The 12814-nt window shown below is 38.0% G+C and overlaps 1 protein-coding gene across 10 annotated transcripts in view; it reads right to left on the bottom strand.

Annotated features, from left to right (window-relative positions):
• Positions 1-9112: 9112 nt before the first annotated feature.
• The window catches only part of LOC134344347 (tensin-3-like), a 453918-nt gene continuing 450216 nt past the window's right edge, over positions 9113-12814 (bottom strand). For all 10 annotated transcript variants that reach the window (XM_063043978.1, XM_063043980.1, XM_063043979.1 and 7 more), the window contains 3 exons: positions 10745-10813; positions 10609-10635; positions 9113-10241 (listed from right to left, as the gene is read on the bottom strand). In XM_063043978.1, the coding sequence (XP_062900048.1) occupies positions 10100-10241; positions 10609-10635; positions 10745-10813 (238 nt within the window). In that variant the 3' untranslated portion in view covers positions 9113-10099. The remainder of the gene's footprint in view (positions 10242-10608; positions 10636-10744; positions 10814-12814) is intronic.

Below are 12814 nucleotides of genomic sequence, written 5' to 3'. Positions count from 1 at the left end.
ATCACAGTTGATTGCATTTTTTGCAAGTTTCACCTTGCTCCAGAGTATGTGAGCCCCTGCCACAATGGTAGTACAATTTATTTGGCCAGACTGGCTTCTATTTAGATGTTACAATTTTGTTCACACACACTTTCTTTTCTGACTGCAACTCAATTGTGCCTCTGCCTGCTGTTTCCATTGATACAGTTATTTCAACTGCTCTTTTAAATTTAAGTTTTGCTTCAGCTAGGAGCCATTTTTCCTGTAATATTCCACAAAGTAATTGATCACTCACTGCATCTTCAACCCACCACTGAACTGACAATGCTCAGACAATTTCTTCAATTCAGCCATATAAGCTGAAATAGACTCCCCTTCCCTTTGATTCTACTTATGAAACCTAAAACATTCTGCAATCTACAATGGTTTAGGTTCTATACATTTCTGCATTATGTTCATGATATCAGCAAGGCCCATATTGGCTTGTTTGGCTGGAACAGTTAAACTTCTAAGCAAACAGTATGCTTTTCTACTTTTCTACTCAGCAAAACTGGCACCCTTTTTTATTGGCTATTTCATTTGCTCCAAAACACTGCTCAATTTGTTCAGTATACATCATCCAGTTACCTGTTGTGCAATTGAACGTGCCTGTCTTTCCAATGTAACCAGCCATTTCTACTCTTTGTTATTTATGATTATTATCAGCAGGTACTCACTGTCTATGAACCCATAGCTGTACTCATTACTTATTAATTTCATTCATTTTCTTCCTTTTTTTAAAACTCTAGCATCTCCCTCGCCTTCCAAACAAAAACATACTGCTCTTCAACAGGTACATAGTTGTCTCAGGTTTATTTTAAAACTCTCTCATTGTCACTGTTATGTTTTGTAACTCCATAAACTGAAAGAAAAACACAGGAGCCAGGATACTTGCTGGTGTGGGAATGGGGAGGGAAATTAAAATGGCTTGCAACTGGGAGTTCCAAATGGCTATGACAGAGTACAGGGGTTTGGCAAAGCAGTCATCTTGTCTGTGTTCAGATGTAGAGGATGCTATGTTTCATAACTCCCAAAAATAATTGAAAGAAAACCACAGGAACTGGGATACATGGAACATAGAATAGTACAACACAGGAACAGGCCATTCGGCCCACAGTGTTGTGCTGAACCAGCTAAAAAGAAATCAAAAACACCCAAACACTAATCCCTCCTACCTACAATGTCCATGCTTAGTTTCTCCCCCACCTTTTTTTTTTAGTGAGACACTCACTAATGGCATAATGATGTATGCCATTCACATACTTACATATAACCCATAATGAACTGTGTAAACAAACAAAGAATGCTTAATCAAAGAACATATTTACAATATTACTCCAATATTACTGAAATCTTAAGTACACTACAGAGGAGACCACATTAAAAAGTTGGAGGAGGTGGACCTTAATCATTGCCTCCTCTGGAAGAGCTGTTTAGGGCCCTAGATGGTAGTGGGAGAGGAGGTGCAATGATAAGGTGTTACACGTCTTATAAAGGCATCCCAAAGGACTGCAGATACTGGAATCTGGAGTAACAAACAAGCTGCTGGAGGAACTTGATGGGTTAAACAGCGTTTGTGGGAAGAAAGCAGTTGTCAACTTTTCAGGTCAAAACCCTGCCTCAGGACTGAGAGTGGAGAGGTGAGAAGAGCAGAAGAAGAGTAAAAGGGGACTGAAATGAAACATGAACAATTGAGTCCAGACCAAGCGTCTCAGCCTGAAACATTGATTGTTTATTGCCCTTCATAGATGCTGCATAACCCGTAGAGCCCCTCCAGCATTTTGTGTGTGTTGCCAATTCCTTCCCTCCCACAGGTTTTGCTCCAGCCACTGAGTTCCTCTGGAAGGTTGTTTGTTACACCTCCCATACGTTGGGCAGGGTGGGGGGGTGAGGGGAGAAGGGTGAACAAACCCGGGGCTCGGGAGCGTGGACCCCACGGAAAGCTGAAATGGTTGGGGAAGGGAAAGGTACGGCTGGCGGTGGGATCGGCTTGTCGCTGGAGGAAATGTCAAAGAATGACGTGATGGGTGGGTAGGCACTCCATGAGAAGTCCAACAATGGGGCGGGAGGAAGAGGTATAAAGGCTGCCAAGAAATGCAACATATTATGCAGAGGCTATATTAATATCCTCTATATTTTTCTGTTTTTAATCACTATGCTGCCCTGCTATATTGCAAGTGCCGTGTGCCTCATTATCCAAGGGACAACAGCGGAACTGGATACTCTAGGCTATCAGTGAACCTCTCAATTTCTGACCTTGTAAGCAATGGAAAGCAGTAGTTGAAACAGCCAAAGACATGGTCCTATGGAAATCTTACATTGCTGTCATTGGCCTGGGATGACCAGTCTGACACAGCCACGTGTTCGTCTTTTGTTTGATGAAAAACTCCAGCTGTTGGCAATCATTGTTCCACCAGGTGTCCTTGGTGTTAAATTTAGTCAAATGCTGCCTTGGTGCCAAGAGCAATGACTCTTACATCAGTGCTGAAATGTAACGTCTTTTATCCATGCCCTGAATCACAACTCTGAAGAGATTGAAGGAAAATATTCCTAATGAGCCTTTACTGAGCAGCAGAAAACTGTTATTGGTGAATAAGTACTCTTAATAACACCGTTGATTGCAACAGTTTACACATTGCGAATGAATGTGAATAAACTGATTAAGCAGTAATCAGCTAGAATGGAATTTAGTCTGCTTTAGTCAGGGCAAACTGAGTAACCTTTTACTTTGCTAAGTAAATGTCAGTGGTGTATCTTATAAACAAGGGTTTTCCCTGATCACAAATCTGAGCATGTTGTGAAGATAACAGGAAGTCCTGGAAATTTTGAATATATCAGGCAACATCTGTAGAGGATTAACAGCATTAGCATTTCAAATCAATATCTCTTAGGATGTTTAATTTTCAGGAAAGTCTTTAACAAGTTTAGTTGCAGTGAAGGGTAATGATGGTTGTGTTCAGTGCTTTGTAGTAATGTTGCACAGAACAATGTCTCTCAGATATAAAGGTGCAACAGTGGAATTTATTCACAAACACAGAAAAACAGATTTTGAAGACAGAACATTACTTTTGTTCCTTCATGGTAAGTACCTACAGTAAACTCTGCATAGTTTTAACTGAATAATGACCTGGAATTTCCTGGGTATTTGTTTAACTGGAGTCCAAATTAAAGACATGGCCTCAAAAGAATTTAAAATTTTGAGCACAAGAATAATCATTTTTCATTACTTTGATTCCTCCACCCAAGTGTATCAGTGCCTGTAGTGGTCCTACCCCCAGGCTATGGAACTCTGCTCATGAATTTCCTGCAATTGAGTTTATTTCATGTTTCTCTTCAAATTACAACCAGATTGCTAGGCTCAACAGGAAACAAGGTCAGTTTCACAGTTTTATTACATTTTTCAGATTTAAAAAGAATTTATTTTTGTAAAGCATTTTCTGCACACTGTACTGCATATTCTCTTTTTTTCTAATGGGAATATTTTTTGGGTAAAAATATTTGAAAAGCTTCATAAAGATGTAACATTAAAATGCACAAATAACACAAAGTAAGATGAAAGTTCAGCGCTGCACAGAATTTTGCAGTTAACAGCTAAATGATAGCAGTTGCAACTGGCCTTGAAGATTTAGTGATTGCCAAGATGTGAATTTCATCTTCCTGGCTTATGTTAGTGCTGGTATCAGTTATGAGGGATTTCTGGAATCTATCAGTAGTGATGTCATCCAACAGGCTGAGCAACCTTTTTGCAGAAAGTAAATTTTTCCCTAATTTAGTTTTATCAGTCACATTTAAACGTAATTGAGAGTATCTTGAGAATTGGAAGTATTCCAAGACAATGAGAGAACTGAATTTTCAGATGTTTTCACTGTAAATTTTCTATTACTTTAAAACTCCTTTCCGGTAAGATGGTGGCATGCTCAGACACAGTGGCCATACTGGGTCCAATCAAATGTGCATTTGTTTATCTTGTTAAGTTTTTTTTAACAATCATGTCACTGCTGGATACAAAGAACATCAAATATTGCAGGACTATCCCATCAGTGAGCTGCTCAATAGCGATCGAGCTAGTATCATTGCATACCATTGGTGTGATGTCGTCTGGACTTGCTGTGTACAGTTTTACTGAGATGGTGCATAATCCAACAAACAGAGCGTGTATGGAAAATCATCTTCCCATCCACAGTAAAAGGCCCCACTTGGAAACCCAGATGAGTTGTCACTAGACATGTATGCCCACAAAGTATTCTTAAGTATCTGGAGCGGGTACCAAATACCCGAGTTAGCATGGCATTATGATGCATTAACTATTGACCTCTCGGGTATTACTTGGTTTATTTGAAGTTGCAGTTATTATTTCAAACCTTATTCATAGTTGATGCTTTCCAATTATTTTGTTTAATCAAAGACTGATTAATATGTGTAGTCTTTATTAGTTCTGAATTCACAAGATCCTCTTCTCAACACCATTTAGCAACTCCCTGTCAAGAATGGTAACAGGTCAGGAAATATCACAGAGGGCATTTTTATAGTTCTGTTAGTGAGGGACTCATAAATCATGGTATTACCAGAAGAGTTTTATTCTTGGGATGGGAGGGCAGGATGGTTTATCACCACTCCAGTTTGAATTATTGGCTTAATTCACTTTCAGATACTTTAACTCTCCTGTGCTCTTTAAATATTCTCTCTCCGGTTACAAACAACTTTCTTCTACATTTTGCGTGCACTCTTTCAAATGCAGGCAGAAAAACAAAAGTTCAGAGTGAAATATTGATAAATTTATGTAACTTTAAATTAAGCATTTATGTTATTCAAATATCAGAATCAAGTTTAACATCACCAGCATATAACATGAAATTTGTTATCTTTGCAGCAGCAGTACAATGCAATACATAATCATTATAACAGAAGAAAACCTGAATTTGTGTGTGTATGTATGTATATATATATATGTATGTATATATGTGTGTGTGTGTGTATATGTGTATATATATATATATATATAAAATTAAGTTAGTAGTATAAAATTTAAAAAGTATTGAGCTGGTGTTCATAGGTTTAGTGCCCATTCAGAAATCAGATGGCAGAGGGGAAGAAGCTGTTCTTGAATCATTGAATGTGTGCATTCCTGATATTCCTGATGGTAGCAATGAGGACAAAGGTGATAGGCACCTGGAAAATATGCCTGAAAGAGTGGTGGAAGTAGAATTGCTGACAGCACTCAAAATGGGTCTTGATGACCACTTGAATTAGTCAGCCAGTGAAGGCTACAGGCTAAGTGGTGTAAAATGGAATTAATGCAGGTGGGTGCCTCTGGTTGGCATGGATGTGATGGACCACAAGGCCTGTTTCCAGGCTATATGACAATGACTTCATATATGGGCCGTAGCTTACCGCCAATCTTAGCAGGTAAACCTAACGCACATCCATCCATATGGCAGGTGGAACATAATGTGGAAAATGTGATGTCATCCATTTTAGCAGAAAAAAATGTGGAAGTGCGGAGTTTTCTAATGCTGCAAATTTGAAATTATCTGGCATCCATGCAGAGCTGGGTGTCCTTGTAGATGAACCACTGTTTACTTTGTGTGATAATTTTCAATCAGAAAGGCCATCTTCCCTTATTGCAAAAGGATTTGAGTATTTGGTCACAGTTATTGAGGTACAATGGGCAAAATGGGTTTGCATCACACCCAAATCATTTCAAAACATTTTGGTTGAGTGAACTCGGCCTTTTCTCCTTGGAGCGACGGAGGATGAGAGGTGACCTGATAGAGGTGTATAAGATGAGGAGGGGCATTGATCGTGCAGATAGTCAGAGGCTTTTTCCCAGGCCTGAAGTGGCTGCCACAAGAGGACACAGGTTTAAGGTGCTTGGGAGTAGGTACAGAGGAAATGTCGGGGGTAAGTTTTTTTCACACAGAGAGTGGTGAGTGCGTGGAATGGGTTGCCAGCAACGGTGGTGGAGGCGGATACGATAGGGTCTTTTAAGAGACTTTTGGATAGATACATGGAGCTTAGAAAAATAGAGGGCTATGGGTAACCCTAGTAATTTCTAAGGTAGGGACATGTTCACCACAACTTTGTGGGCAGAAAGGCCTGTATTGTGCTGTAGGTTTTCTATGTTTCTATATTAGCATTGATATAATACAAAGTAAAAGCAATAGCACAGTGCACAATGCTGTGTTACAGCTGCAGAGAAAATGCAGTGAAACCAGACAATTGGGTACAAGGACCACATGGAGGTAGATGATGAGATGGAGTTCATTTTTTCAACTAAGAAATCCATTCAAGTGAATTACAACAGAGGGATAGAAAATGTCCTTGAGCTTTTTTGTATCTTCTGCCCCGTGGAAGGTGATGAAGAGAAATTGTCCAAGGTGGGTGGAGTCTTTATCAGTATCGGGTTTATTATCACAGGCATGTGACTGGTTGCTCTACTGAAGTGGTGGGAAGTGTAGACAAGGGGAGTCTGGTTTTGTGATCAATACTTTCTATGGTGTATCTGTAAAAATTGATGAGTGTTAATGGGAACATACCAAACTTCCTTCATCTTCTGAGGAAGTAGAGGTGTTGTTGCACTTACTTAGCCATGGTGTCCTCATGCTTGGACCAAACAAGCTGTTGGTGATATTAGAGAATAGACATCTTGATTCTATTATACCTTGTACGAATGAAATTGTATCTAGATTTTCACCAGATTAGTTTCAGGGATGGTGGGCTTTACTGTAGGCGGGCATAGGGATAGTAGAAGAAGTCTGCAGAGCCATAATTTTATTGATCAGTGTTCCTGGTATAAGAGGTTGAATGACCTTCTCATGTTTTGTCATGTTTATATTATAGAGGTCAGTTTAATTGTTTTCTATCTATTAATTTAATATAAAATTTACTTGGTGTTTTTTAAATATTTAATTGAAATAAATTAAGTTTAATTTCAACTACTTGTCTGCTTATCAAAGTCTTTCAAAAATAGCCCTTTGTGAGTTCAAAATATCAACAGAAATCATAGCTGCCATGTATGGCCTGATCTGCTTACTGGGTGGTAGCAGTACAGTGCCACTCAATGGGTTGAGCAAGGGCAGGTCAGATCAACAGATTCAATGGCTTAATGGCATCTGTATGTCTATCCACAATTAGTTCGTAAGCATTAGTATATCTGATATCACCTGAAAAACATTAAACTACCTGGGACAAAACTAAATTCATGCTGGGTGCGTACATCTGTAGAATATAATCTGTCACCTAAACAATTTAAGAATGTCCGACTGGAATGAGTGCACCAGATTTTGTCTCCAAGTAGATTCCAGATTCCTTTGAAGATGGAAATGCTCAGTAAGTCTAGACAGCAGTAACATCCACGATCTTCAGATAAAACTGACATCTCAGTAATGTTGAATTTATCAGGTTTTCACAATCTCTCTTTCATCAGATCTTGATCTTTTTGATATTAACTAAGGTAGATAATTTTATTCCTCTCTTTGGAAACTTTTTTTTGTTTAAGCAGCATTAAGAGGAGCTACCCTTTATCTGTTTGATCATGCATTTCATCTATTGCAATAAAAGTCTTTGCAGTAGATGAAATGCTCGATTGAACTGTTAAATGGAAGGTCCTCTTAATGCTGCTCAAACAAAAAAGAATTGCTTTTGGTTTAAGAAAATATTGGCAATGTACTTTATCAAAAATATGCAGATATGTGTTCAGAAAATATCACTGTTTAGATATTTAATTTAATATTTGATCACTGCTTGTGATTGAAACCTCAATATAAAGAATCTTGTATTGGGAATGTTGAGCCAAAATCAATTGGGGCGGGGGGGGGGGAATCTTTGAAAAAAACACATTTTCAATGTAAAATTGACTAATAAAATGTGATGAGGAAAAAGTTTATGAAAACGGCTTCTTGGCCCTAATGCCTAGTTTAAATTTCCTGCATTTGTTTCCAGAATGACCTTCAGATAACATAAATTTAGTAATTAGTGCAAGTATTTTTGCTTGCACTAATATGCAACTGAACATGATTGCCAATCAAACTTTTTCCAAAAAGTAGAGGGAAGAAAGCTGTGCCCTCATTCCTTCAGGTTTACTTAATCAGATTTGGAGATCAGGGCATCCGAATCAGGTTTATTATCGCAGACACACATTGTGAAATCTGTTGTTTTTTGGCAGGGAAATACATAAAATATACTATTAATTACAATAAGATGTATGTATATAAAAAGCAACACACACAAAAGTGTAAACTGATGTATTTTGGGATACTAATGAGAATAGGATATACATATACAAGGAATGATTGACTTTGAAATACAGAGATTCTTGAAGGTGGTAGTAGCAGTAGATAACATGGCATAAAGATAGTGGGCATCAAATACAGAGTATGATAGTGATGCTCCAACCTTATAAAACCTTTGGTTTGGCCTCAACTGGAGTATTGTGTGCTGTTCTGGGCACCACACCATAGGTAAAATATTACGGTAGTAATGAGGGTATAGAGGTAAGTCACCTAGGGGACTAGAGGTAGTTAAGAGGGTACATGGTAGTATACAAAATTGAAGGACAAAGATGGGGTTGGTTGGCATCTTGAAGGATCATCATCATAAGCCTGGGTGGAAGGGATGGAGATCCAGAGATCCCCAGATAGATCGGGTACAATGCAGGAATTCTTATTTTCCATGTCAAAGGAAGACAAAACAAGAGAATGTGGATCTGGGGTATGGGGAAAGGGGTTTTTAGAAGGGACCTGAATGTAGATGGAATGCACTGCCAAGAAGAGTGGTGGATGTGATCTCTGATTCCATTTAAGTTTTAAAAAAAAAACTAGCACACTTGAATTTCCTACACTTTAAAGATTATAGGCCAAATGCTGGGAGAAGAGATTGGTGTAGATGTGTTGGTCTGTTTCAATGATGTATATCTTTATGACTTGCTTCAGAGATCTGAGGTACCAACATGTTTAGCCAGCAGCAGTTGCTCTTCTAACAATCAATAACACATCCAAAAGATGATCAATACAGAATTCTAAACTGAATCACAGATATACTGTCAAACAAAACAAGCTGTTTTGTGACAGCCACACATAAAGAACAAATGAAAGAATGAAAATTTATTGTATTTATTATAATTTTAACAGATTGTGTTCAAAGAATGGAAAAGGACTATACAAAGAATTATAGAACATAATTCATTTACATAATGGATACAAGGTTTTTACAGTATGCTTTAAGAATACTACAACATACACACTATGCAAAGCAGACAAAAATGACTAAAATGATTTTGGTAATACAGATAATTGAAGTAAAAACTTTTAAACTTCACAAATAGTTAACAGTGGAAGCAACACAGGTGGATACACTAGTTTAATATGAGGGGAAGGGCTGAATTCAATCATTGAACTCGCGTTAATACGGCAGTTCAAAGTGCTGGTTAAATGGTACATCTTTGGCAAGAATTTCATACCCAACTGTATACTTACAGATTTCATTTATTGTAACAAAAATTGCAATGATATAAAATAGATCTACATAAATGTTAATGCCTATCCTACTTATACTAAAATGCCAGTGATTCTGGAATGATAGACAGGTGTTGCACACATTGTAGAATGGTTTTTAGCATTGAGGAGGCTGCAAAACACAAAAATGTGCAGTCGCAGTTTGACTGTCACTTCTGTTTAAACATGTGCAACGAGTACAATCATCAGATTAGCCATAAGCTACTCAGGATATGGTGTTAAATAAATATAAATTATATTTTACTGATTTTTTTAAAACTGTTCAGCTTCTCCTGCTCAAAGCAGTGGAAAAAAAACTAAGCATTGACCCTTCACCTTAATAAGTAAGATCAACTGCTAACCAATAATCACAGAAGCCATACATCCTTTCTGACGGTTTAGGCTAAAACCAGTTATTCTCTGTAATTCTCTGCTCCACTCTAAAATAATTCAAACCTGCTCTTACCATCATTCAACATATACAAAACTTCTGAACATGACCAACTATTGATGCAATTTATTATTGCCTTTTTTTATTTTTTAGTTAAACATTTATTTTTCTTGTGGGTTTTTGCAGGAGCAGAATTTGATTACTTCTTCTGAGACCCCATCATGACTTTTGATACAAAGTTCACAATGGCACTGGCGGGCTGCTCTGGATCATGCTCAGCAAAAAGGTGGCAGACGTTGTCCGTGGCACTTCCCTGCTTCCTTGCCACAAATCCAAAAATCCTAACAGAAGAAAAAAAAATTATTGAAGCTTTTGTACTTAATTGAAGCAAGAAAAGGCTGATGATGAAAATATGAAACAAAAACAGATTATTGCTGGCAACACTTGCCGCGTCAGGTACCATGTATGGAGACAGAAACAGGGTCAACATTTCAGGTCAATGGCCCTTTGTCAGGACAGTTCTGAAAAGGGTCACTGATCTGAAATGTTGATGGAAACGTCTCCATGGATTGCATCAACCATACTGTATTTCTAAGGAAAGGACATGTTCGGCACAGCTTTGTGGACTGAAGGACCTCTATTGGGCTGTAGGTTTTCTGTTTCCATAAAGCTTAATTAAAACTAATCCACATAGTTATAAATACTTACTTTGCTGAGTTGGCATCTTTCGTCCACCTGTTGAGGAGAAAGGGAGGGAGAAAATAAAAGTCATGAGAATCTCAAACCCATCTCATTGTTTAACTACTTAATGCTGTTGTAAAGTGGAAAAATCTATCAAACTTACTTTCTATCTTGTGGATCCAAAGCACAGAAAATCACTGTGTTGACTGAATAATGCCTTCTGAAGAACAGCCTATGATTGAGAGGAAAAATGCCATTATGAAAAAAATATTAGTCCAAAAACAGGATTAAATGTGGAACCATTGTAGAATCAGTTTATAATCACAGGTGACTGAACGAACAGGATTGGTAAAAACTGCAGAATGTTGTAAACTCAGCCAGCTCTATCATGGACACTAGCCTCCCCAGCATCAAGGACACCTTCAAAAATGGCATTCATCACTAAGGAATTTCATAACCCAGGACGTGCCTTTTTCTTATTGCTACCATCAAGGAGGAGGTACAGGAGCTTGAAAACACACATTCAACGTTTCAGAAACAGCTTCCTCCCCTCCACCATCAAATTTCTAAATGGACAATATGTCAGTGTTTCTTTCCCTTTTTTTCCCACTATTTATTTATCTGTTTTATCTATACTCCTTATTGTAATATTGTTTTTACCATGTATTGCAATGTACTGTTGCTAGAAAACAACAAACTTCACGACATATGCCAGTAATATTAAAGCCGATTTGGAAATGAAATTTATTTATTTATTGAGCAAGATTTATTAATGGGCTAGTTTTGAATCATCTAATATTTCTAATCATGATTTTCAAGATTTCTGTCCTTGATAAAGGTACTGAAATGTTCTAAGTTGGGAGAAGTCAAACTTGTGCAGTGATTTCTTCTAACACGAATGGCAGTTAAATTTTGGGGAGCCACGGCAGTTATCATCTTTAACAGTAATGTCCTCATGTTGGGACAGACTTTGCTTTCCAGACTCATAAATGACTAATTACATGGGCATGATTATGTTCAGAGTTATACAGCACAGAAATAGGTTCTTTGACCAAATGCATCCAAGACACTTAGCTAAGATAACCCCTTTTACCTGTGTTTGATCTATTATCTCCCTGAACATTTCCAATCCATGTACCTGTTGATTGTACCCACCTCTAGCAGCTCAATCCATATACCCACCACTCTTTGTGGGGAAAACATTGCTCCTTAGACCCCTTTTAAACCGTTCCCCCTCATGTTAAACCTATACTCTCTAGTTTTAGCCTGGGAAGAAGACTGACTTAAGCACCCAATCTATCTGATTTTCTCAGATCTCTGTAAAGTGACCCCTCTGCATCAGGGGAAACATTGCTGCAATATCTCCTTGTAACTCAAACTCTTCAGTCCAGGCAACATCCTTGTGATTCTTTTCTGCACCTACTCTAATTAAATTTCTTTCTTTCTATTGTGTGGCTCCTGGAACTGCACACGATATTGCAAGTGCAGTCTAACAATATTTTGCACAGTGTAACATGACGTCCTAACTCGTGTAGTCAATGATACTGCCAATAAAGGTGAACATGTCATGTGCTCCCGTCATCTCTCAGTCTACCTGTGCTGCCACCTTCAGGGAGCTAGATATTCATACTCTTGGGTTTCTGTTCAAGACCCTGCATATTCCTTTACTCACATTCCCTGTTGTGACGTTAGATGACCTTCTTCACTATACCACCAAAGTTGGTGTGATCTGCAGACTTGCTACTCATGCCACTTGTGTTCACATCAAAATCACTTAATATCTGACAGACAATAGGGATCCTAGCACAAATCACTGGTCATTCAGATAAAAGTAATGGAAGTTGCATGTTAGCCCTTTCTACATTTCATGGTGCTGTTTCTTTGTTTAATAGGGAAGAGAATGATTTGTATTTAAATCCACTGCACTTTTATTCAAAGAAGTGCTCTGCATGAAAATATTGGTGATAGATGTAAATTTAGTTCTGGCAGGAAATGTATGATTCATTCAAAATTGTATTTTAAATCAGCCATTTACATTCTGCAAATCTATCACAATTCTTTGCAATTGGCCTGAAAATTGGATTGAAGTAAAGAGTGTATAAGTATGACCGTATCTACATGTGATGCCACTTTCAAGGAATTATGGATCTCTATTCCCAGATCCATCTGTTGTACCACATTCCTCCGTGCCCTACTGCTCACTGTGTAATACCTACCCAGGGTTACCCTCTCA

Source organism: Mobula hypostoma, chromosome 3, assembly GCF_963921235.1.
Source record: "Mobula hypostoma chromosome 3, sMobHyp1.1, whole genome shotgun sequence".
Lineage (NCBI taxonomy): Eukaryota > Metazoa > Chordata > Chondrichthyes > Myliobatiformes > Myliobatidae > Mobula > Mobula hypostoma.
The sequence above is the reverse complement of the archived record's forward strand: the minus strand, read 5'-3'. Positions and strand labels throughout refer to the sequence as shown.